The 25,990-nt window shown below is 38.0% G+C and overlaps 1 protein-coding gene across 1 annotated transcript in view; it reads right to left on the minus strand.

The window, feature by feature from the left end:
- TBK1 (TANK binding kinase 1) overlaps positions 1-25,665 on the minus strand; it is a 28,343-nt gene extending 2,678 nt beyond the window's left edge. The window contains exons 1-20 of the mRNA XM_032106433.1: positions 25,586-25,665; positions 21,452-21,572; positions 19,605-19,745; positions 18,613-18,742; positions 17,857-18,038; positions 16,896-17,056; positions 14,916-15,026; positions 12,997-13,176; positions 11,288-11,484; positions 10,066-10,124; positions 8,840-8,931; positions 8,324-8,425; positions 6,253-6,331; positions 5,271-5,392; positions 5,067-5,143; positions 4,681-4,720; positions 2,296-2,397; positions 2,114-2,210; positions 949-1,055; positions 583-654 (exon numbers count right to left, since the gene is read on the minus strand). Of these exons, the coding sequence (XP_031962324.1) occupies positions 583-654; positions 949-1,055; positions 2,114-2,210; positions 2,296-2,397; positions 4,681-4,720; positions 5,067-5,143; positions 5,271-5,392; positions 6,253-6,331; positions 8,324-8,425; positions 8,840-8,931; positions 10,066-10,124; positions 11,288-11,484; positions 12,997-13,176; positions 14,916-15,026; positions 16,896-17,056; positions 17,857-18,038; positions 18,613-18,742; positions 19,605-19,745; positions 21,452-21,538 (2,138 nt within the window). The 5' untranslated portion in view covers positions 21,539-21,572; positions 25,586-25,665. The remainder of the gene's footprint in view (positions 1-582; positions 655-948; positions 1,056-2,113; positions 2,211-2,295; positions 2,398-4,680; positions 4,721-5,066; positions 5,144-5,270; positions 5,393-6,252; positions 6,332-8,323; positions 8,426-8,839; positions 8,932-10,065; positions 10,125-11,287; positions 11,485-12,996; positions 13,177-14,915; positions 15,027-16,895; positions 17,057-17,856; positions 18,039-18,612; positions 18,743-19,604; positions 19,746-21,451; positions 21,573-25,585) is intronic.
- Between the last annotated feature and the right edge of the window lie 325 nt (positions 25,666-25,990).

Here is a 25,990-nt window from a genome sequence, read left to right on the forward strand (position 1 = left end):
GGGGAACAAAATAAAACTAATTCAGCTTGAAGCTAAACTCCACTCTACCAGCAATTTACCCTGGAGATGTTTATTTTTATGTATTTTCTCATCATCATAGGAAAAAAATCAACATCAGTCTGTATGTGATAATGACAATACCCTCTCAGGATTTTAAGAAAATCTTAAACTCTTTACTTTATTTAAGCTATCTGAAAACTACAAAATCATGAATTCAGATTGGTGTAATTCCACAGTTGTTAAAAATAACATCTAAAACTGAGGAATTAAAAGACACCACTGCATTGCTGCAACAGTGTTGTGTTTAAATTCAGAATTGATCTGTCTCTGCAACAGGAATTTTTATTAGCTAAACCAAAGTAACATGAAACAAAAACGCCACAAAAATAATTGTGTCAGAATGATTTTACAGCAATGTTCCAAGGTTTTGAATTTTTTTTTTGGTTACGCTTCATTTGAAAGTTCAAAATATGTTTACAATTAAAGACGTTATAGAATTGTTCCCTTAGTTTAAATTCTGGATCTATAGAATGTACCAAATTAAGCCTAGTTTCAGCCCCAAAAGGGAAAATAATTGCTTGCCTTTCCAAAATGTGATTGTTTTCAGCCAGCTCTTTAACAACACCTTCCATTTCCTCCTTTAGTTTCTTCATCCTGTAGTAACCAGAAGCAAAAGAAAGGTTACAGTTTTTATAGGGATAGTTACCTGCTCTGATCACTCACCACCACAGTTTCCAGCAACTTGCCATTACATACAAAATAAGGGACAGGTAAGTTGACAGATGATATATTAGTGCTCCCCCCTACTCACTTCTGATTCTGTGCCACCACCATAGCAATGTAAAATTCTTGATCTTAATACAGCAATCACTAAGTCAATTAATTTTTTTAGATTTCCCTGTATAGCAAGAATACAATATTACATCAATCCCATTACGAAATTCTCACCCAAGAGTCATTTCTACTAATGTGTTTGAGCTTGGATAGACTGTATTCATTGTATGTTTCATCCCACTGGAAGCTGCAAACATTTTCTGTGGCAGGGCATCTTGTAACTGTAACAGATAAAAAGGAAATTTAAGTTACAATAGAAGTTGTCATGTATATCTTGATGCCCACCTTAAAATCCTTTTTAAAATGCTCCATTGCTGTGATACCACATAAATTCATTACAGTACTAAGGTGGCTGATATGCTCTAAGCTGAGAACATCACAGCAAGTTTTGTATTGACACACCCTATAATTCCCTGGTTTGTTCCATCTTCCTATCTAATACTTTCATAATAAATTCTGGAAAGCAAGAATTATCTATTTGTTATGTCTGTAGATATCCTAGGGCAACTGGATCCTAATCAATGGATTGGTGGTGCTACTAAAATACAAATAACAAGTAAAATGCAGCTGTCCAACATTCCTAAACTGATTTTACACTTAGCAAGAGCTTTTCTTTCATTTATCTTTCCTTTCTAAAAAAATAAGAATTTTACCACATGAAAATGTTCTTATTCTCTCAATCTTGAGGTAATTCTGATAAATTTGCATCCTGTAGAGTCACTGTCCAAATCATTAGTTTGACATCCTTAAGTGTGTATCCCATAATCTTGACTATGGAAGTAGCATTTTTGTACTTCCTAAGAGAATTAGGATAATCCTCTAGGTCCTCTGAAAATATTATAGTAACAGTTGCACAGCACATTTCTCAATGAACCCACATCCATTTGCACTGGTTTTTTGGGGGAGGAAAGGGTAACATTACCAAAAAAAAACCCCAATCCACAAACCCCAAAACATCCAAACCCACAAACCCCACCAAAGAAACCTCACCCAAATAAAAAAAAACCCCACCCCAAACCAAACTAACCGCACCAAATTCCAAAATCAAGTCACAATTCGAAAAATCACATTATTAAATTATTCAAGAATTAACACCATTCTGTAGTCCACTCTGACATAGCAATGAAGCTACTGTAGACCACATTCTGTACCCACAAAGCCCTGTATTTTAATACAACTGCATTAATGTAAGATTCACTATAAACAACACTATTGACATGAAAATACGTGGAAATCTTTTATCTATGCAAATGCTTCACATAATTTTGAAGCATTCTACCTCATTTATATAATCCTGGTATTTGGACACCTCTTCTTCAATGCCAAAACACTGGTTGGTGAGAGCCAGTAACTGCTTCCTTGTGTGCAGCATTTTCCTAAAAGAAAAAGAGTTTTAAGAGCTACCCTATATAAAAGTGGTGCAGTGAACATTACCAAATATTAAAGAAATCAATAGCTTGCCTTGTCCAGTCCTCAGCTTTGTCCAAAAATGTATCATACTTGCTGACACATTCATCTTTGAAAAGAGCTATGGCTTTTGTAGCATGCAAATACAGCTTCTGCCTGCAACACAGAAACAACCAAAACAGTGTCACCCTTTTAAAACCCCATTCCTTTAACTTTCTGAAATTTGGAGAAAGGTTTGTGCACTTCAAATCTGTGCAGCCGCCTTCATTCATGCTGTTGAAAGGTGTAAGAACTCAACATTCTACAGGAACTGACAATTTATGTCTCAAAAATATTCCCTAGCAGGGAGAAAAAAAATTATTTGAAGCATTTAATTTGTACTTGTATTCATATTTGTATATTAATAAATGGCCAAATGTAGTGTTTGAGTCAGCTGATGTATTTAAGGATTCTAAATAGAAAGGACAAAAGTCCTAATCATTTCATATTTTCCTACTGCAGATACCTGGAACTTCCAGCATATATGAATAATCCTTTGCTGAGTAACATACACGTAAAAAAAAGAACAGGAGTTTTGTGTCAGCCTAATTTTATGACAAGAGGAAAAAGAAACAAGTAGAAAAGGAAAGGAAAACAAAACCCAATTCTTGTTAGTATGGCAGACAGTAGTCCCAGTGTAACAGCATTGCCATTCTATGCATTGCACCAGTAAGTGTAAGGGATACAGGAACACTACAAACACCTACTTCTGGTATTTCATTAAGTCTTGCATGGCAGATATTGGTTAATTAAATTCTAGCTAGAGCGTAGCTGAACGGTCATCAGGAATGCGTACCTATCATTCAACCAGAAAAAAAAAATTCAAATTGAGTGCTGCTCCCTTATCTGCCTAGAGGTAAATATTACAAAGGCCAGCCTTTGCTGATAATAGCACACAGTCCTTAACAAAAGCCACTGCCATTTCCCTCTGGGCTGAATCAAGTATAAAAAAGGTGGACTTAAGATCTCAAACCTGTACAGTCCCAGGGAGATACTTGTGGTAAAAAATATACTGGTATTCAAACCATGAAAATGAAATATATTTATTTGAAGTTTATCATATACAAGGATATGGTTTTAGCAGTAGAAAACCCTCTCCTCTGCTTGGCAGTTATCCAGTTTAGCTTTCACTATGGGAAAATCAAGTGGCATGGTTGTGCCCTCTCCATGACAGCTTTGTACCTGTAATTGTCAGTGAAGCCACACTCATGGTATCAAGAGCAAGACTTTATAGAAAATTACATAAGTGGTGTCTAAATTCATGCCGCATTCAGCAAAGTCTAGGGAACCACACAACTGACCAGCCACTAGGAGAATAATTTATTCACTTACACATAAGCAGCTAGCATCATTTAAGATAGAAACTTAGAATGGTTTGAGCTGGAAGGCACCATAAAAATCATCTAGTTCCAACCCGCCCTGTCACAGACCACTGCCAGGGATGAGGCAGATGCAACTTCTCTGGGCAACCTGTTCCAGTGTCTCGTGACCTTCACAGAGAAGAACTTCTTCGATGTATCCAACCTAAATTTCCCCTCTTTCAGTTTGAAAGCCATTACTCCTTGTCCTATCACTGCAGTTCCTGATAAAAGAGTCGCTCTCTGGCTTCCTTGTAGGCCCCCCCCTTCAGCTACTGGATGGCTGCTAGGAGGACTCCATGTAACCTTCTCTTCTCCAGCAAAGATACCCTGCCCTGCTTCTGATCACCTGTCCAGAAAGGTGTAGGTTTGCCATTTGATTTGTGTCCTACCTCCCAGTCTCAGAGCATGTCTCAGATACTTCAGGGCAATTTAAATGGCATTAGGCATCTGCATGAGAGGAACTGAATAAATCCTGAGACAAGTACAACAGTATAGAATCAGTGGAGACTATGGGAGTTTAGAGACCCAAGTTACACACAGCTGCTTAATGTGGACACCTTGCATGAGTGACAATTTTAAACAGGCATGGAGAATGGCATTAAAATTAATTTCGTGTGCTATATTTCCTGTAAGATTTAATCATTCTAGAATTTCATTCAGCTAGTCCATATTTGACTCATCTGTAGAAAATTATCTCCACCTTAGCCACAAAGGCATTTCAATCCTACTCAGGGCTTTTTCCTCCCTGAAAAAAACCAGGAAAAAAGTGTACTTCCTATAAAACATTTATGCTCAGATAATGAACAGGTATTTTGCATTTAGAAGGCTTATCAGCAAAAAAACTCTACAGTCAGAAAGCACCTCATTCTCATACACTCCTCCCCCTATGTATTTAAGATATTTAAAAGAAACTTTTTACAAAGCAATCCTAAAGAGGTTACGATTTACAATAAAAATCAAGAGAATGGGTCATTGGCAAGAGCACCTGGAGGATCTGAAAGCAATCATGGTAGTTCCAAAAGGTAACTTCAAAACTTACTTGTCAAACTTGTGTATTTGTTCTTCATTATAAGGAAGCCCTAGGATCAGAGCAGATGACAGACATTACCAATCTAATTCTGTTAGCTGTATTTATGCAAAACTCTACTAGGTTTACTCATTTCCTACACACTTTCCTTCTTTTGATAGGTCAAAGTGGTCATATACTTTTTTCCTCCTCTCCAGTCTTGCAATTCAAATTTAATGCTATTAATAGTGGCCTTTCACTCATATGGGCTTTAGCATGGTATCACGCTTAGAAGGACCTACAGACAAATGCACTGGGGCTAACTCTCCATACCTACCACTAACACCCTAGTCAAACTAAGACTAAACTGTCCTTTGCATCACATTTTATGTTAAAAGTGAATCACGTAAGTTACTTACTTCGTTCTGCTTTGTCTTTTTTGAACTGATAGTAGATGTCTGTGATGGAAGACAGCAGTGCCTGCAACCTTTCTGGACTAGAGTGATAAAAGAAAGAAAATGAGATATTTTATACATAAACTCAAGTACCTATTAATGAGTTTCATGAACTACAACTAAATGCAGAATTCAACACATATTAGAACAATAAGTACAGTTACTCACTTTCTGTCTTTTGGATGCATGCCTTCCTGATTTGCCCAGGTGTCAGCCAGTAAACCACCAGGAGAAAGTTTGGTTTTGATATCTTGAAGACTAGTTTCTATTATGCCCTGAGAGCTGGAGAGCTACATAAGAGCAAGAAGGTTCAATCTTATCACTGAGTAAAGTGAAAAATTACTTGAGCATTACTTTAGCATGTTAATACTATAAACCCATTTGTTTCACTGATCTCCATTAAAGAAATAGGTCCAATTATCTGCCTAGGCTATGCTAGAAGCAGATAAAGCAAGGTATTATTAAAGAAAGAATCATATTTGACACTGGCATTTCTGTTAGTTAAAATTTCTTTTCTTTCAACAATATCTTTCAACCTTTCATATAACCCTTATTTACTTCTACCCGTACTCTCTTTTGGTTTATTAAGAATTCACTATCCACATAATTCATACCTTCCTTTCTCTACAGTTCATACAACCTTCAAAATAAAAATGCACTAATCATCTTTTGCTTTTAGAATGGAGAACTTTATACCTGCTCCTAGTATATTAAGTTATTTTCAGTTTTTCCTTACATGTCTGGAAACACGATGCATATTTCAAAGCAAATCACTCTGAAGTGTGTTTCTGTATGCAACAAATTAGAAAGCCAAAAAAGTAGTAAATAATTCCTTCAGGAAAGGAAAAAAATGGAAAAGGAAAAAAAAGCATAGTAAAATATACTTCAGGGTTATAATTCTTGAGTATTTTAGAAAACAGGAATGTATTTTCAGGAACTTATTTTCACTACACTGAGCTAATACAAAAGTACTTGCTCTGTTTTCAGAAAGATATTCACATTAGTATGGACATTTTACCAACTACTGGCAATTTAGAAATTACATTGAAAATTCAGAGTTGTTATTCACAGAAGCCTGTGTTATCATGCATTTGGCTATTTCTGTAGAAACACCATTTTCAATGACAGGGTAACTTTGTAAGACACTTACGCGCAAGAGTTTTGTGTGTATCTCTGAAATTTCATCCACTTCTGACGCTTCCAAGTTGATCTGCATCAAATTCTCATATCTGACCAGCAAAAAAAAACAGTTAAAAAAGAAAATAAACAAGCAGTGAATACACTCGAAGTATTCCTTGAATTCAGTAACTGCCTCTTTTTGTATATGAAATACAGTCTCTCTCAAGCAACAACCATGAAACTGACAAATTTAAGTGGCCATTAAACAATGGAAACATTTGAGATTTAAAAAAAACATTCCTTGATTTTTTCCTACATTGGAACGGTTAAAATAAATTTTGAAACTTCCATTCCTGAATTCTTTATTCTAGTCTCATTACTTGTACATGACAGGTGGTGAAAGGATATTTCCTTTCATCAAGTAATTTTTAAACTTAAAGTAGTCATTAACAGACTAATACTTCAGTGCACCAAAATGCTTTTCTGAGAAAACTTACTGGGTTAAATGCTTACAGGCTGGGATAGTAGGACCATCTGTTCATATTGATAGTTTCCAATGACCATAGCTCAAGTGCCAAATAAATTATTGAGGACAATATTTTTCCTGTTGAGTCTCATGTACATTTTATTTTTAAAAACAACATCACAAACAGCTCAACTGCTTTCAAAAAATACATACTTTGTCAAGTCCAGTGCTTTATTTACCTTTTCAAACAAAGACTTTGCATTGTCATGCTTTGAAGCACAGCCTTGAAAAGGAAGGACAAACAAGAGGACATGTCCTTTAGAAGACTTTTATGGAGTTAGCAAAGTCAAACAAACTGAAAATCCTGCCCCTTTGTAAGAGGCCAGAAGACCATGTGCAAACACACAGAAAATTTCTGTCCAAATGAGAACTACTTCAGTTCACAAATGAACGTAATTTTTTTACAAACTGCTGCTGAGTTACCCTTGAGTGCACCAGAGTCACAAATCAGAACCAACAGTGGTTCCTTCTGAGCTCTGAGTGGCTTTCTTCTGGCAGAATGCAGGAAGAAACTATCTGAACAAAAGACTGAACAAGATCTAGTCCTGCCAACTAGTGCATATGGGCTTGAAGGGGAGTTTGGGTTCCTGCCCTGACCATTTGTAGCCAGGCTGCACAGGCATAGTGTTGTCTTGCAAGTTACCAACCTCACATTTCACTGTTGTGGTTTTGTGGTGTTATTGAAGCCAATACAGACACACCTGGCTTTTAAGGTAGGTTTGGTACACACATAGCAAATCTGTCAAACACTTGGGTATCCACAATTACTGCACACAAGGTGTTCAATGAGCACAGGCATAGCAGCTCCAACAGGTTTAAGTCTATTTCTAACTCTACTCTGCAAAGCCAGTGGTTCTACATATGTGAGTTAATCATCTTCTGGGTATCTGCATTTTCAGAGCAGCCTGGTGGCAAGTCTAGAGAATCCTATGACTAAGACGGCACTTGGGGAAGACTGGAAGGAGGTTGAACAGGAAAACTACCACCCATAGGAGAATGCTAAGAAGAGGTGGTATTTAAAGTTCCTATCACACAGCATAAGAATAACACCTTTTTGGGAGGGGGCAAGGGGAGGTGGGTTTGGTTATTTGGGGTTTTTTTTGCAGCTGCTCTATGTTATATTTAAACTTTAAAATTCCTTCCATACAGAAAATGCTGCAGTCTTAAAACCGTGTAAGGGGGCAGTATTTAAAGTCATATGCAACCAAACTCAGTGATAAAAGCACTAATGAAAGCAAAGCTATGTTCTTTGGTTCTTTGTCCAAGCTTTACTATAGCTTCTAGAGTCAATAAGAGCAAATGAGCTGAGTCAGAGAAGAAAGGAGAAAAAGAACACACTCAGTTACCACTCATTAGTAATTGCTTGTTCTCTTTAGGTTAAGGAGCAAAATTAACACTCTAATTTGAGTAACACATATGACTAAATCTGCTTAAGTCATTGCCATCAGAAAATCCATGCTGAGTCAAATTAAATTTTTAAATGCAAAACCACTGCAAATAATCATAAATTAAACCACTGTTGTCACTAAAAATTATAATGAAAGATCAGTGCGTCTGGTGTAGCACTTCTACTCACATTTTCTCAGCTTTCTCAATGTTTCTGCTGCAGAAATCCAGCCTGATGACAATCTCTGACTTTTTATGAACCATTTCATTGTAATCATCCTTGATTATTTCACTAAAAAAGTGAAGCATTAGTCTATAAAAAAAGTATTCAATTGCCATCCTACCAGCAATCAGTAACACAATAATATACCTGCAGCATTAACTGCCAGGAGGAATTGCTTTTCAGTTAGAGATGCATTAACATAATCCTCATATAGAAATACCTTGTGCAAGCTGTTTAATTGTATCTGCATGTTACCAGAGGTTAAATTATCCACAGAATTAAATTCACAAACACCTTCATTTTTATTGTTAAAAAAAAATTGTTTCCTTAATGACAGAAAAAAAGGAGAAAATTCAGCCTGTCATTACTCAAGGATAAACAAAACCTCCCAAGATATCAAGAGATCACAGAACTATGTATTGATAATCAAGGCATATTTCAATTAAAAAAAAAGGCCATCATAAAATGCGATCAGTTGCTTACATTAGCCATCGAATTCCTTTTCGCATCAGCTCCTGGTAAAGTAGCAGAGAACTGGCAACTCTACAGGCATAACATACAATACCTGTCACTGCCTGGAGGAAAAAACCACAACATAAGTACTGATCTGGCATTCACTTAACAATTGCTTTAAGTCAATACAACACAACAAAGAAAGATCAAAAAAAGAAAGAGCAACATGAGGATGGTAGTTTAAAATGCATAACTTGGCCTAAGCTTTAGTCAGGCAACAACCAAACACCCATTATGAAGGCAGAGCTAAACATGGGTTTTCCACTTACGCTGAAGCATCTGTTAGGGATGAAAACAAATCTCACAAACAAAAATGACACAACTTACTATTTCTGTCAAAGTCACAAGTACATTTCATTTATAGTTTAGGAATCAAGCACATACATTACAAAAAACTTGTAAAAACTGACCCTTTTTAATTCTAAGGCTAGAAAGTCTCTTCGTTTACCCAATTTCACTTACAAGATTGCTATATTATTTAGAATTGAGAACAAAGTTTCAGATATTATACTTTACAATATTTTAAATAATTAGTATCCACTGATGCCTTTCTGTTTATTAATTTTCAAGATTACTGGTATTTAAAGGGACATACATTTTCAGGACTTCCATGTCTGAATACAAGGCTCTTCAGCAGCCAGTATTTCACATGTATAAACGGTCGTCACAAAGTCAAGCATGGCTGTGCACACATTCAGTAGTTTTAGAAAAACAACCAAAAGAATGAAACATCCTTTACTTGTCTCCCACAGATTCTGAAAGTTTTTAAGAGGCAAAATAAATTCCACCCTTCTTCAGAGTCCTACAGACTCCTCTCTATGGAGCAAGAGTTATTTTTCTAATGTTAGATTTTGCACCATCAGAAAGTGAAGTTATGAAGCTTCTAACTAACTTCAGGACCACACAGTGTCAGGCTCCTTTTTCCCCCAACACTGAATTATACAGTAACAGAGCACTTTGAATTTAGAAGACTGGACTTTGGGTTTGGTTTTTTTTAAAAAAAAAAGCCGTATTTTGTATACAAAGTATGGCTTTAATATACTTTTAGATCCCTTGTTAACAAATATATTTCTATCAGAATCCTTACTAGCATATTACAATCATTTTATTAACATTATTAATTTGAAAATGACGTAGCTTTCATTTCAGTATCATTATCCAAGACAAGTATATAATCTAAAATGGTAATTACTCACTTTAGCCATACTGGCATCCCCATCCAAATCGTAACGTTGATGTACTTTAGGAAGTAAAACTGAAACATAAAACAAGTATCTGTATTTTATTATTTTCCAGAAGAGACTTCAAAAGTTCAGATTGTTTTCCCTCCCCACCCTGTACTCTGCTTTTATGCCTTTTAATATCATGTGGTTCTCATGCACACTTTTAAAACCAGCCTTTGTCTTGAGTGTTTAAATAACTTGATATCTTCAGCAAATTGTCCTTCCTTTTCCAGACTCACTTCTGAACATGCTGCACAGCACAGATTTCATGCAGGTCTCTACCAGCAATCTCTCTCCACTGAGAGAGCCAACCGTTTGTCTCTGTTCTTCAACCCCATGTTTGCCCACACAGGAGACCACCCCCTTTTTATCACATGGCTGCTTATTTTCATTGAGGCTCTTAAGGGCAGGACTTCACCAAAAAGCTTTTCTAAACCTCAGGTAGCCCCTATCAGCCTATCTCCTTTGTTCTCATGCTCACTGGCTCCTTCAGAAAGCTCTGTGACACAATATAAAGGCCCTATTGATCCTTCCACAAACAGCTCACCTACCCACACTCTTCAAGCACGTCTGTGAGAGTGCCTGAGCAGTCAGAATTTAGGACACAGTGACAAAAGCAATACTGACTTCTCACCTGCAGCCATGTCCTCCAGCTCATCATTATTAAAAAAAGGGCTCTAGCATAGATCCCTCTAAAAACCTCTCAATGATAAATGGAAAATCAAAACCTTAATTTCTTTTTTTTTCCCCTGTTATAGTAAGACCACTTCTGTTAACTAACCAAAGGCTAACCACATTCATGACAAATAAAAAAAATACGTAAAACTTGACTTTCCACTTAGTGAATAATGGAACAAAAGAACCAGCTTTGAATTACTTTCTATAATGTTTCCTTGTACTTGTTTAAAGTATCATGCTTCAAAAACGCACAGAACTCCATAAGCACCACTACATCTTAGCACACAAATGTTCAGGTTCAAAGGACTTGGAACATTACAAGCACCTACTGTTTCTGTAAAAATGTTCTGGATAATCAGCAGTTTTGAAAAACATTGGACTGCATACTTAGAACTTCAGATATCAACAAAAGAAAATTTCCAACACTAAGACATAACAGACATAAAACAATTACATTAAGTATCCCAAACTATTTTAAAAAGATAGCTGTAAGAAAAGCAAAATTACTTTCATATACCTTCTTCATAGATTAATCCAACAATGGTCACAGCCTCCCTGCTTACTACAAAGATAGGATTCTCCTCAGTTGTTCTGGGGAAGTGCTGTGCCAATCTGCCAGGCTCTAGTATTAAGCGCCGACCTTCATATATCAGTTCTTGATTCTGAGATGGTATTTTTGTCTGTTTGTAGACCAACTCATGAAATATAGCAGCTCTATAACACAAACAATATAATTGGTAGCAGTTAGGCTCACTATGATAGTTCAACAATTCAGATTTTGTATTATTTAAATAAAAATTGCTTTTATTTCTGATTAATTAAGAACTGGGTTTACACATAAAGCACTTGACTTCTAAGTAGAAAAAAAGCAGCATGCTGCCTAAGGCTCCAGGTTGCTGTGTTACAAAAATAAATGCTATTTCCTGCAAAATATCAAACTTCCTTTCTACCTCTGATTTTTCGCAAAAGCACGTCTATCTAAACAAACTTGCTCTGGTCTTAAGGTCAGTAAAAACAGGCAACAACAGATGAGGGGAAGGAAGCATACTTAAGTTTTCTAAGGCGTACCCTTTTCTTCAAAGGAGATGGATGGTCTCTCCAAAAGAAAAGTCTGGTGTTTTACATGTCAAAAAATTAAATTCAGCCTGTAGGCTAACAGATAGCCAGATTATTTCCTAAAACAGCAGTGATAAGGAAGAACAAAGACACTGTAATTTTATTTACAGCAATCAATAGATACAAGGATAAGAACTTATAATACCACCACACCTCTCCCCACCACAAAAACCTACCACCACAACAGCAACCAAGAAACCAAGCCAAACGAAACGAGCAAAACCTCCCACAAAGAAGAAAAACCTTCAGTACGCTAACAGGAAGGACCAGTTTGCCTCCTGTGCAGCACTAGTACACTACAGCTTCTTAATACTACAGCTAGTTTATAGATGATCATACATGTAAATAAAAATTTAAAAACAGAAGCAAAATTTCTCTGCAGAAACACTATTTGGGCTGTCTCAAAAGAAAAATGATGGAATAGAAAAGAAAAATTGAAGTGGACAGAAATTTATTTACACATTTGATGAAATAACAGGATGTATCCATGTATTAGAACTAAACACATGCTCTGTATTATCTGTAATACAGCAGAGAAAATATTTGTATACCTTACAGCTTTTAACATCAGCACTTCATGGTCATAAAGTGAACCCCATATAAATCAGGATCCTAAACTGTACAAATTACCACTTCAGAAACCCTGTGAGAGTTTTACATCAGAGACAATGTGTGCATTTTGCATGCTTGAGGACAAGATAAGCAAGAGATGAATACAGTGTCCAGAAAACTACTTTGTAAATAAGGAACATATACAAATGGGCGATGAGTTGGCCTCTATTGGGAAAACAGACATATTGTTAACACATCCAGGATTAAGTCTGTGTTCTGACACTAAGTAAGACTAAGTGTAAGATCAGTTGATTTGACCTTCAATGACTTTATATTTATGTTTGGTCAACATGCTTCTAAATGCACTATGACTACGCAGGAGAATTGCGCCCTTTTGCTTCCTCAGATAAACTGCCAAGGAAAGGCTGCTGAATCTGTAACATTTGTAACATTTGTGACATGAGGTCACAGGCTACTGAATTTGTAACTGTGGTGATCTGAGGTCACAGCGCTGTTAGCCTGAACAAGAGCAAAGTAATGAAAATAGAGAACACTTACGTATTATAGTTGTGAATATAAACTTTGTGCAAGGTCATCTGCTGTAATGAAAAGATGTGGATTATTATTCGGTGCAGTACGTCACTCGTCTCTGCAAAAAACTGGTCAAATCCCCAGCATTTTTCCTGGTCTGCTTCAAGAATATTCGCAAGGACAGGTGTGAGCAGTACTTGCAGACCCCTAGAGGACACCAGGAAGAGATGAGACAACTTGGTTCTACTTGGAACATTTTACCTTGCAAACCAATTGCAATAATTCATTTGACCTATCCAAATGAATTCATACTTCCTCATGAATACACATCTATTTTCCCTTACAAGAATATGTCAGTGCCTTTTTTCCTACAGTGAGCAACAAAATGTTCAATGGCAATGTCCATTGTTTTTCATAAACACATGTACTTTAAATCTTTCATTTTTAGGCTTAACTATCAAGTATTTTTTCTTGGTACTTGAAATATTTCACAGACAGTGCAAAAATTACATAGAATTTAGTAAGTCTACATTGTTGAGCTGAGGCCACCTTCTACCACTGTAGTAGCATTTTACCCAGCTCACCCCCCACACCACAGTGTATCACTCTGAAGCAAGCTACTGCCATTTAGGATTTGCTGGTGGAGATGCAACACTGTTGCTTTCAATCAAAATCAGCTGGGTTAGAAAAGACTCATTATTTAAATTGTCAACACTAAGAATTCATTCTGATTGAGATGGGGCTAAATAAATACTCTGCACATGCAGCTTGAATGCTGCAAAAGAACCCATGCAACTATTGCCTTACAGCTGTTACTGTTCTAGGAGAAAGGTCAGCTTAAATTTCTCACATTTCTACCTTAGGCACCTGAATGGATCTTTATGGATCCCACTCGTGCATTATCATGAACAACTTCTCCAAAATTTTAACATTATGTACACATCAAGCCAGGGTAACAGGTAACATTCTGAAGCAAGCTGCAGCGGCTTGCAAGCACACTGCTGACCCCATTAGAGGTCAGTGGATGCTGTGCTCAAACTCACTTTAGTACTAAACTTATAACACTAAATACTGTTTGAATGCTACTTAAAAATATTACTGTGAAGAGATGTTTAATGAAAAAATCTGCTTCCTTTATAATTTCAAGCACTTCAATTATACAGAATAAGCAGAGGAAACAAATGAGCAGTACTACAAAAACCACATACAAAGCGCAAGTTCTGCCCACTCTGAACTAATGAATGGATATAAACCAGACTTTGAGTCTACACCCCTTAAAGATGTACATATTTGGCTTTCAGAAAAGTTTGCTTCTAGAGTCTCTTCATAGAAGAATTTATTTCCTCCTTTACCATGAAGGATTAGTAACGTTAAAGTACGGAAGAAGTCTCAGGAAGGTAAATGGGTTATGGGAGGTATTTTCCAAGTCATACCAAAATTACATCTTTCATGGCTCTTCCTATTGAATATTATGGACATACAAAGCAAAAATATGATGATAAAATTGAAGAGATATGAATATGTGTTAAAATGTGCTGTGACCTTTTTCCTAGCAAAAAATAAGCCTCTGAACTGTCTTTGCTCATCATTTCCTTCCTACTGCCTAATCTTTGTCACGTCTGAAGTCACATTCTTGCAAGAAACGAGGGCCATCAAAGGTATTGATTCTTCATTCCTGAGGGTAAAGAAAATGCGGTAATAATCTTTCTTTTCAAACCACATCAGATGTGCTCATTTGTAAATTAGCAATCATAAAACTATTTGGACAGATGTGAAGGAAAAAACCACTTTATAACCAAATATCAGACTGTACAGATGTACTGAAGAGTTCAAAGAAAAAACTGCGTCAAATCTCTGCTCCAAAGACACAATCCTAGAATATGACTGGAAAAGTCCAATCAAGTGGTATTGAAACATTTTTTGAACATTTTTTTGTTCAAACTTACTTTGAAAGGCTACAAGAAATAGGCATCTCCCAACTCCACTCAATAGGTCCATTCTCCGCTTTCTGTACTCCAGAAATAGCACCAGAAGGCTTTCCAGTGATTATTTTATACCTGCAACACATTACAAAAATAATGGAGACTTCAACTACTACCTCTTATACATACATAGGTCTTGTAACTAATTCTCAAAGGGGCAGCAATAATACAAATTAAAACAACAGGTTGGCCTAAATTTGTATATGGTGCAACAGTTAGGAAGTTTCACTTACAAGCTGACAGAGCAGTGCTAGAAGAGCTAGCTGGAGAAGTAACTTTGTCTACTTCAGCCTTGGGGAAAAGTTCAGGAGATATTTCCAGCATACTGAAGGAAACCAAAGGTTTTCACAAGAGTTAATTAATCAAAGTCAATTTAGTTCAATTTACACATTAAAATGCTAACTTCTAGCATGTTCTATAGCAAGAGATGACATTTAGCCACCACAAAGTGGCTTGGGCATATAGAAGGAACATCCAGAAATCTGGATACAATTTGGCATTGTTTAACTTGGCATTGCACAGGTAAGTATTTCTCAAATTTTTCATGAAACGAATGAGGAGCAGTAGGCTTTTTGCAATAGAAAATTTCAGTTGTGCTTTCTCTTTGGGGAGGACAAGGTGTATATAAAACATCTCTCAAACATCTACGACAAGAATTCTTACAGGGAAAAAAAAATCACAAGATAGGCAATTTCTTCAACTAAGAAAACTGGAGTCAGCTTTACACGGAGTACCAGAACAGAGATGTTATTGATGTGTTTGTTAGAGGTCCCAAGTACCACCTTGCTTTATTTTTAAAATGCAACACACAGAAAAACAAAATAGAATCAGACCAAGATGAAACAAGAATCAAATACAATCATCACATCACAGACACAACTTCTGTTTTCCGTTCAGGAGCCACCCCTGTTATCTTCAGCTGCAGTCCACAACTGTACTACTCAAATGTCAGTCTCATGGGTAGTGCACCCATTTCAAGACTGCTGGGGAAGACCACCATTTAAAGGACAACAAAAATTTGCAGCACTGAAAACTCATTTCAGAATACCGTAATTTTGCCCAAGTAGCCAAGTTATATACACGACACTGCAACAGACCAGCCTAGTGCCAGGCTGAAGAAAAGATGTGTGGAAAAACATCAGTATTTTGGGGAGCTTAATTCAGGTCCTTCTCAATTCAAATGCTTAATTCAGATTTTAAGGTGTCACACAGTAAAATCCCTGTTGAAGCAGAATGTTTCTACTGATTTTGGCTGGGATAGGTTAAGTTTCTTCATGGTAGTGTATGGTACCATGTTTTGTATTTGTGACCAAAACAGTGTTAATAACACACGCATGTTTAGCCATTGCTGAGCAGTGCTTACACAGCATCACAGCCTCTTCTACTTTTCTACTGCCCCACCAGCAAGTAGGCTGGGGGCAGGCAAGAAGTTGGAAGGGGATACAGGAGGACAGCTGACCCAAGGGATATTCCATACCACACCATATTACTCAGCAACATAAGCTAAGGAGAAGGTGGGGAAGAATTTGCCAGGGTGGCATTTGGTCAGGGACTGACTGGGCATCAGTTGGCTGGTCATGAACAACTGGGCATTTTTCGGCATTACTTGTTTTTCTTGGTTTTGTTTCCCTTTGGGTTTAAGAGGCAAGGGTTGCTGTTTGTTGTGGGGCTTTTTTTTACTTATTAAACTGTCTTTAACTCAATCTATGAGTTTTTGCACATTCACCCTTCCAATTCTCTTCCCCATCCCACTACAGAGGACTGAGCGAACAACTGTGTTATGTTTAGCTGCCTACTGGGGCTATACCACAACAAATGAGTATTGTTCCTTAAATATTTTCACTGTTTTAAATTTTACTGTATGTGTGGAGGATTTCTTGGTAAAAAGCATTTAAAGGGCTGATGTGATTTACCAACATAAAATTCTCTTTCTAGATTACCTACATCACTTCCTTGTTTCTACGAGGTCCTTCGAAAGGTCGGAAGGGCAAACTCCCTGTTGCAGCATGGTAAAAGGTGACCCCTATGCTCCACAGATCAACTGTTGCTCCATACTTTTTCTGATGCTCTTTTCTCAAAACTGCTCGCTCATACATATCAGGATGCTAAAGAGGAAAAAAAAAGTTAGAATTGCTTTATGAAAGTTTATAAAGATAAAAACCCAATCTATCCTTCCACAGCAAGGTAATTTGTCAGTCTAAGCTTTCAGTTCTTTTAAAAAGCAAATCTTGCCTGTATCATAGAAGTTCCTTAAGCTATTCTGACAAATATCACTATATTCCTAGGTGTGACAGTCACTTTTATTGAAAACTTTGCAAAAAATATTTTAAAATTCAGCTGAAGAGTGACTACTAGTATAAAAGACCACTAAAGGAGAGAAGAAATTCAGTATTCCTCCAGATGATTTTGAAATAACAGAAACCAAATTGAAAAAAGATCCATAGTAGAGGAGAGTATCAGTTATGATATACATGTGAGAAAACATGTCAGGAAGAAAATCATGCTAAGGTGCTTGTCTTGATACTTCTCTACCTGCCTCTCTTTGGTTGGCCAAGGTTTCACATGAATCTTAACTGCACCTAATGTCATCCAAGTAGCTCAAACACAAACTAAAACCCATCTACAGAGATAAAGGCAAATATATTCATAACTAAAACATTGTTGTTCCTTTCACACAAGGCAACAGTTGAAGTTGGACCTGGAAATTATTTCAAGGCTGATGTATTTTAGCAGAAAATGGCATGACCCAAGGTGAAAAAGCCCAATGGAAAGTTATAAAAACAATTATAATACAAAGGTTTAAATACTAATTCCCAACAACATGACCTTCACCTATTCAACTATAATCACGGAGGGCCTCAGGCTTCAAACATTGCTTCAATTAAATTAAATCATATGGGCTTACTAAATACTCTTCTGTGCCATAGAGAGAAACAAATTGTTCATCATCTTCAAGTTCTCTTGCTGCACCAAAATCTGTAAGTTTGTAAACAGACTGACCATCTTCACCTATAACACGCATTATATTTCCTGGTTTGATGTCACGGTGCACTATTCCATTCTCACGGAGATGATTCATCCCAGCCACTTCAATTGAGAAAATAAACACAGAATTCATGTATACATTGTGACACAGACTGGGCAAACACTGAATTGTAACTAGGAAGACATGCTTATGTTCTCATTGGGAAATGGGAATGAGAAGGGACACTCAATTAACAAAAAGACCATGACCACAGATTGCTTTTTTTTTTTTTCTTTCCAAACAGCTAAATTATAGCATTTCCTGCTCTCAGTAACATCTTTCCCATAAAGCAATTTTTATAGCAGGTAAATTAGGAAGAAAATTTTATAGCAGGTAAACACAAGTGAATCATATTATTTTTCTATTTTACTCTTCTGAAATTATCACTAGAAGTCAGTTCAATGTGTGAAAAATAATCTTAAAGAAAAAAAATTACATCAATACTTTACACAGAAATGGCTTCTTAATGCTGCTACCTATACCAACATAGACACAAATAAAAGATGTGATTCCGTAAGACCATATTAATTTGTTCAATTAGCTGACAGTCATTTAAATTTTTCTCTTGCTGTTTCAAGATAAACAAAACAAGTATGAGTTTGTTTCAGTCAACAAATTAGACCTAAGTCTACATACCCACATCTCTCAAAACAATTAAGAACTCAGACTCCGGCAAACCAAAGGCATTAGACGGCTCCTCTAAAACTGTGTACAAACTCCCACATGGACAAAATTCCATAACTAGTACTTTGTGTCTAGTTGTTGTCTGAAAAAAAAAAAAATCAAATGAGATTAAGAATCTGACTGTTGTGACACCAATGTCAGAAATTATCAATAACCACAAGATCTTACAATCAAAAAAGAAAAGCAAAGTAAAATCTATAGCTATATCATAAATCCCATTCTGGCGATCTTCAAAAGAAGTACAAGTGGATTTTTAAACTGTTTCATGTATTCCAACTTGGAGAGGGAAAAATAATTGAGAAAGCCTCAAGTTCTAGGCACTAGCAGGTTGATAGCAGTATTGACAGGTGGACTAGTGAGAAACTACACACCATAAGTGCTGAGAGTACTGACTGTCCTTTACTCTTTACTCATCTCAGCATCTCGGTCATTTCACTTGATCAGTCTCAGTTTCAGTTCAGCTGCTGCAACTTACATACACTATTATACAGTTCTACTGTATAATAGTATCCTATGTCACCAATTTAGTTGGTAGCAAAGGAAAAGCATAAAATTGTCAGGATTACCAAAACACCTTCAACTATAAACAGTTCCATTATTCAACTATTAAATATTGATACATGTAGGTAGCTTACAAATCCTAATTCAAGATAAAACTTAGGACAAAGGCTTCTTGAGATGAAGAATCATCAAACACAAACCTGTGCCTACACACTGAAGGTGTTTCACCTCCTGAAAGCAAGCATGTTCTTTCAACAGCAACAACGACAAAGAAGAATGAAAACCAAAATATGGTGGTGGTTGGGTGGGAGTATTTGAATCATCATATATGATACCATTCTTTAAAAATGTAACTCTATGTTCTACATTTATGGATAAAACAAAAAAACAGTAACTGCGGTTACTTCCACGTATCTCAGATCACAACTACAACAATGCATTACCTCTTCCTCAATGGCAAACAATTTGACAATGTTCTTATGATTTAGTTTCTTCAATACTTCAAACTCTCGCATCTGAACATCCACAGGACGAAGGAAACTTATACTGTTAAATACTTTGACAGCATATAAATCCCCAGTTTTCTGTTGAAAACAAACAAACTATTCATCAAACAGAAGCAAAAGATTGTAAATGTACACATAGACATTATCCAAGAATTTTGAGATCTTCTGTTGTACATGTGAGCATACCCAGACTAGAAATATTTCAAAATAGTATTTTGTGCTAAGGTAGAAATAAAGGTTCTGAAAAAAAATTTAATTGATTTAATTTAATATAGACTAGAAGCAAACAGACTAGCAGAATGGAAACTCCTTAGGTCACAAAACCTAAGTGCTTTTGAAAAAAAGAACAGTTAGCATAAGAAAGTCTACACATTTAAGAATTACTCATAAGCTTAGCTGAAAAATATTTTTTCAGCAAGTTACTTGCACTTATCAATGAGAGGCACGCACATACTTGGCTTGCTTAAATTAAAAGACAATTTCTGGTAGCTGAACATTACTCTCTCTTTCTTTACTGTTCCGTTTATACTGATAAACCAGTATTTTGATTTTTCAAAGGCAGTTTCAAGCACTACATGCCACTCATGTAAAATCCTGAAGCAGTTCAAACCCACATAGTAAGTGTCAGAAGCACAATTACAAGCTTAATCACACTTGTACTCAAGTCAGACTAAGCCCCAGCTGGTAACTTCTGTCCCTTTCCCAGGGCAAAGCATCTCCCTGTACCCACTCTAGGAATAAGCTTGCACTAGCAGTTTGTGCTAGTGATTATTTCTAAGGACACAGCCTTCCTGTGCTTCGACAAGGTGTGCTTTGCAGCAACACTCACATGCACTACTGGTGCCCAGGTAAGAGCTTTCTCCCACTGACAATGAGCTGCAGGTCACAGGCTCAGACTAGTGAGGGTGATGACAGGTGCAACCATGAAACTGGTTTACAGGGGAATCATTCTGTGTTGAAATTCACTCACCCAGAAAAGGACATTAACCACTAAATTATTGCTTACAGTTGTTTCACACTTAAACGTGGAACACAGAAACACTATAGCCTATAAATCACTTTGTACTGATTTCACACAGACTGTCATTACTGTAAGGGAACTTTTAACAACGACACTTATCTTCACTTTGTGAGACATACTGTGAAATTCACAGGAATAGAATGACCTACACAAGTAAGGTCATCTCAACCCCTCACTCAGGTTGCAACACACACATACATCAGTGTATCATTTACATGGCAAAAAAATTACTATTTTGCACTGATTACTCAAGGCACATCACCAAGAAGACATTTAAAAAGCACTGACTTGTAGACAACAACTAACAACAGCTTCATCCACTACAATAAGAATATTTCATGCACAGAAATAATAAAAATCACCAAAACAGGTTTTAAAAGAACAGATAAAAAAAATTAAAAGACAATTTAATGAAGATATAAATCATAGGATTGTATAATAGAAACTGGTAGGTCATTTATTCCTATTCAAAGTCTTAAACAAGGTTTATTTTTTCCATAAAATTAAAGAAAAAGGAATGAAGAATTCGTAACAGTTAATATTTTACAAGGAAAAATAATACAACATTACAACAAGTACAACATTACAACATTAAAAACAAATCCTTAGAAATCTAACTACAGAACTCTAATTCAATGGACAAATACTAAAAATTAAAAACTAAGCATGAACAATTACACAGATACATTTGCTTTAGGCCTAAATCTTGAACTTTTTTTGTTGATTTCAAGAAGCAACTTGCATATGAAAGTTCCTCACAAACCTTCTGTCGTCCCCGGAAAACATTTGCAGTAGCTCCCTGTCCTAGAATGTCAGACAACAGCCAGAGGTAATTTGAAGTGCTCTGCATCTTTGCTCTTTGATTAGACAGTTTTCTTTTTCACCTTAAAAACAGGAAGTTCAATACACTGAATTATAATGTAGTAAAATACATAAAAGGGACTTATTTTAATTAGAAGGAAATATAAATGTCCAAACCCCAACTGTAACTCCAAAGACATGGAGAATTAAGGACAACCAAGTAGAGGAATAAGAGGTGAAACGTTGGAAACAAAAAGAAGCCCAACAATCAAAACTAATGCCATTGACACAACACCTCTCTGCATTTAAGGTCTATATTCTCCAAACTTTGTGTGAAAAATCAACTGGAAAGGTGAAAGCTTTATAATCCCTTTAGTGTTGTACATGGTGTTTAAACGATAAAGTAACAAAATATATAGAAAAGAGTCAAAACCACGTGCACAAGATCTTCTAAAGGAAAGCAAGACCTGTAACTGAATTCCATTATTCTGTACATATCCCAAAGAACAGACACTAGAGATGATGGCAGATAAGTACACATATTTTAGATCACTTTGGCTCTGGAAGTTGCATTTCAGTAGAACTGTAAAGGAACTGGACTAACAACTCACAGAATGCTCCTTTTACATGAGCTCAAAAAAAGTCACAACGCAAGTATTTTCATTCACTTGCTAGATCCAGCAATTACTACTGAAAGAATTTAAGGGACATTTCTCTCATTTCTAAAATTTCATATGGGGTATGTCACATCTAGAGAGACAGCCTGGCTTTCCCATTCTTCCTGAAATATGAACTGTCAAATACCCAAATGTCTTCACAAATTCAAAAGGAAAAAAATTTTGATTAAATTAAAATTATTAACATAAAATAAAACATTAGAACTGCCAGATCTTCCTGTTTGCCAAAACAGCAGAGATGCAGGTGAATATGCTTAACTTTTTGGTTTAATTAACACACTGATTTTGCCATTAAACCTAGCAAAAGGCTCTAAAATCAAAGATTCCCAAACCTAAAGAATCTCAAAAGCAGAATGGCAACTGGACCAGGGGAAGCTCCTACAGTAGCTGTAGCTGTCTTTGCTCAGCTTGGCAGGGGACACTGCATGTTCCTTGCACGTGATACTTGACAGGAAACTGCTGACTGATACTCAAAGAAAGAAGCCTTTCCTGTAACTATTGAAGAAGAGGCATGACAGAATTTCCTGTGTTTGTCACCAGAAGGTGACTGGCACCTTCTGAGAGCTCCCTGGTGCACAAGGTGACACAGGAGTCCCACAGTGCACACCGCAGGAGAGCGGACCAAGCCGCATGCCAGCCACCATTCCCCCACCATTCCCCCACCATTCACCCACCCTGCCCCGGCAGGCAGCTGGAGCACATACCCGGGCACTGCTCCTGATCCTACCGTGCTACACTGCAGGCACACGCGTTCTCATGACTCTGAGCACATTTCTCTGCGTGTAGTGACTGCAGATTGCACATTTTCATTTAGCTATTTGCTCATGTGAGATGTGAAGTTTCTCGCAAAGCTGTCCCAAAACATCTAGGCGATAACAAGTAGCATAGAGAATGCAAAGACACAATGCAAAGACCTGACATTACTCTGCAACGAACTGAGAGTCATGCAGCAATGCCATTTGCAAAATTTAGATAAAGTTCTTAATGCCTCTAGAAGGGACAAAAGGTTTTATGTCAAATCTAAACAACAACAACAACAAAAAAACCTAACACCACATCCCCAACCTTTACAACTCTTGGTTGACTCTGACAAGACAATTTGCAAAAGTAGAATAAGATGACTTCTCCCACGGGGCAGTTACTGTAGATGCCAAAGAGCTATCTGTGATGCAGACATAGAAGGTAAGGAAGAGAGGATGCAAAGAAATAATGCACAGCCTGCTCTGCAAACCATCTGTAAAATTTTCAATTTAAAACATTCCTCACATAATTAAAACCCTGCTTGTAACAAGCCAGCTGGCACATTACCAGTAACCATGTATTTTGTGATTTACTTCAAAACAACATTCATTAGACTCATACCAAGACATAGAACCATAACAAATCCTTTCTATTCAGACAGAAAGTGCACAGAAATTCTTCATCGAAGTCTATTCAAATAAAAACAAAAATTAGTAGCCTATTGAGAAACTGAATTATTACCTTTCCCAAAACGATAAAGGCAGCTTACGTACAAGATCAGCTCTTTTTCTTTACCTTCTTACTTTATAATTAAGTATGCACAAAGGTCAGTGGATGAAAAAACAAAAGGACATGACTGCAACAGATGATCTTCAGTATCATTCAGTAGATATTAAGAAAAACCCCAAACCAGCAAGTCATTTAATGGATTCTCAAGGTCTGGGGTTTTTTTCACTCTTAAAACTACAGATATAAATATATCAATAATAATCCCAGGGTACATATTAAGCAACAAAACAAAGTCAGTATTGCACTGTTACCCTTTTTTTGTTGAAAGAGTACGCTCTTTTTGGCAGTCTTCACTTTTTAGGTATAAAGTCTCATTCAGCTTTAACCTTCAAATTATAACAATTAGATCGAATAACATTAGGCCTCCTTTGATTTAATACTTTGCATTCTCTGACAAAGTCATAACCGATCTTTGCTAAATACTTCGCATGTCAAGTTTTCTTTTAATTTCTTCCACTGTATTCCTAAATCAAGGCACTAAGGGTTTCCTATTAAAATAAATAAAAAAAAAAGCTCTAACTGTATGATTGATCCTGTCACTAGACTTAATGCTGAATTTTCTGTTTCTTCACATCACACTTACGGTCATTAAGCTTGGTATTAGATGAGTCAAAAGCTCCTCACATACATCTAAAGAAATCTCTCCAGCTAGCAGCGTGATTTATTGGCCCCCATGACTCATTAGCATTTCAGGGGCTTGAGGGCTGCTTTTTAGGTGTTTTCTATTTAATATTTTTCTGCTTCTGGTCACGCTACTACTTTTTTAACTTATTAGCAGAGGGGATTGTAATAAAAAAAGACTGCATTGCTAATGTGATTTTTTTAAAAACTCCCAATGCTTTGAAGCAGGAGTATTGACTGCTTCTAATTAATATGAAGGAGTTTTCTGTTACCTCAGGCACACGGGATAAGCACACAAAGCAGGTATGGCTCCCCTGTTGACAGCTGCAATGTACAACTTCAGGCAAGCAAGGACAGATGATGAAGTTAAAGTGATGGCTCTTTCTGTTTAAGGGCAAGATCCTATAGGCAACCAAAGCCAACAGGCAAGGTGCTGAGGCTCCAAATAAATGTTACTTACAGTCTGGTAACTATTAACACTTTATACTTCCCTGTATGCCCTCTCTCAAGGCTTAGAAAAGAAGTTTCCTCCCTTAAAGCTCCTGCTTGCTTCAGCTGCAACCTCCTTACGGGAGTTTCTAGTCCAACAGCTAGCATCTGAATCATGGAAATACCGTGCCCTTAGCCACACATGGTGCTGCTTGAACCCTAAGGAAACTGCACATTCTTCCAAAGGCACACAAAACAAATGGCAAGCCTGGCTCCAGTGCTGCTCATCACCCCTACTCTCGGCATGTCCAGTCCGTAATGCAGGAAGAGGACTGGCCTGTCTGGGACTGCAGCTCCCGGAAACCAACGGAGAGCCACGGCCCTCTCTCAGAGACGTGGGGTACGGCGGAAACATCCCCGGGGCTCATCCCCACAGCAGGACGAGATTCCCGAGGTAAAACCTTAACAACTCCTACAGCCATGAAGGTGACGCCGCTTACTGAGGCGCATTCACGGGGATATGTCACCGAGACCGGGGCAAAGGCCAGGCCCCGGGCACGCCGCCGACGCCACGGGCCGGCCGCGCCTCGTCCCTCCCGGGCTGCACGGCCGGGCCCGCCGCTACCTCGGGGCGCGCCGCCGCCGCCCGCGACCCGGCAGCTCCCGGGAAGGCCCCACCGCCGCCCCGGGAAACTGAAACCACCGCGCCCGGCGGCGGCCGCCTCCCCTCGGCACCAGCGCGGTGGCGGCAAGGGCAAGCAGCCGCCGCAGCCCACCTCGGCTCGGCCCTCCGCGGCCACCCCCGAACCCGCCCTGCCCGGCCCGGCAGCCCCACGCACCAGCCGCCTCCCGCCGGCCTGCCCAGCGCCCCGGCCGCTTCCGGCTTCCTGCCGCGGCGCGGGGAGGCGGAGCGGGCCAGGCACCGCCCGGGCGGCGCAGCCACCGCGCCCTTCCCGCCCGGCGGGGACGGAGGGGAGCCGTGCGCGGGGGGGCCGAGGGAGCAGCGCCCGCCCCCGCGGCGGTGAACCGCGAGACAGGGGAACATCTGGGAAACATGGGAAAGTGGGAGTCGGATGTTGTTCAAAAGTGGTCACTCCGGGTGTTTTCGCTGGCGCGATGTTCCCAATAGGCTCGGAGCGGTTCCGGGAGGGTGCCGTGGTGATTTTTTTGCTGCGTAATGGGTCCGGCGGAGGTTTCGCTTCCTCGGCTCCCCGAGACAGAGCTGCCTCTGTCCCTGCCCCGGG

Source organism: Corvus moneduloides, chromosome 4 (assembly GCF_009650955.1).
Source record: "Corvus moneduloides isolate bCorMon1 chromosome 4, bCorMon1.pri, whole genome shotgun sequence".
Lineage (NCBI taxonomy): Eukaryota > Metazoa > Chordata > Aves > Passeriformes > Corvidae > Corvus > Corvus moneduloides.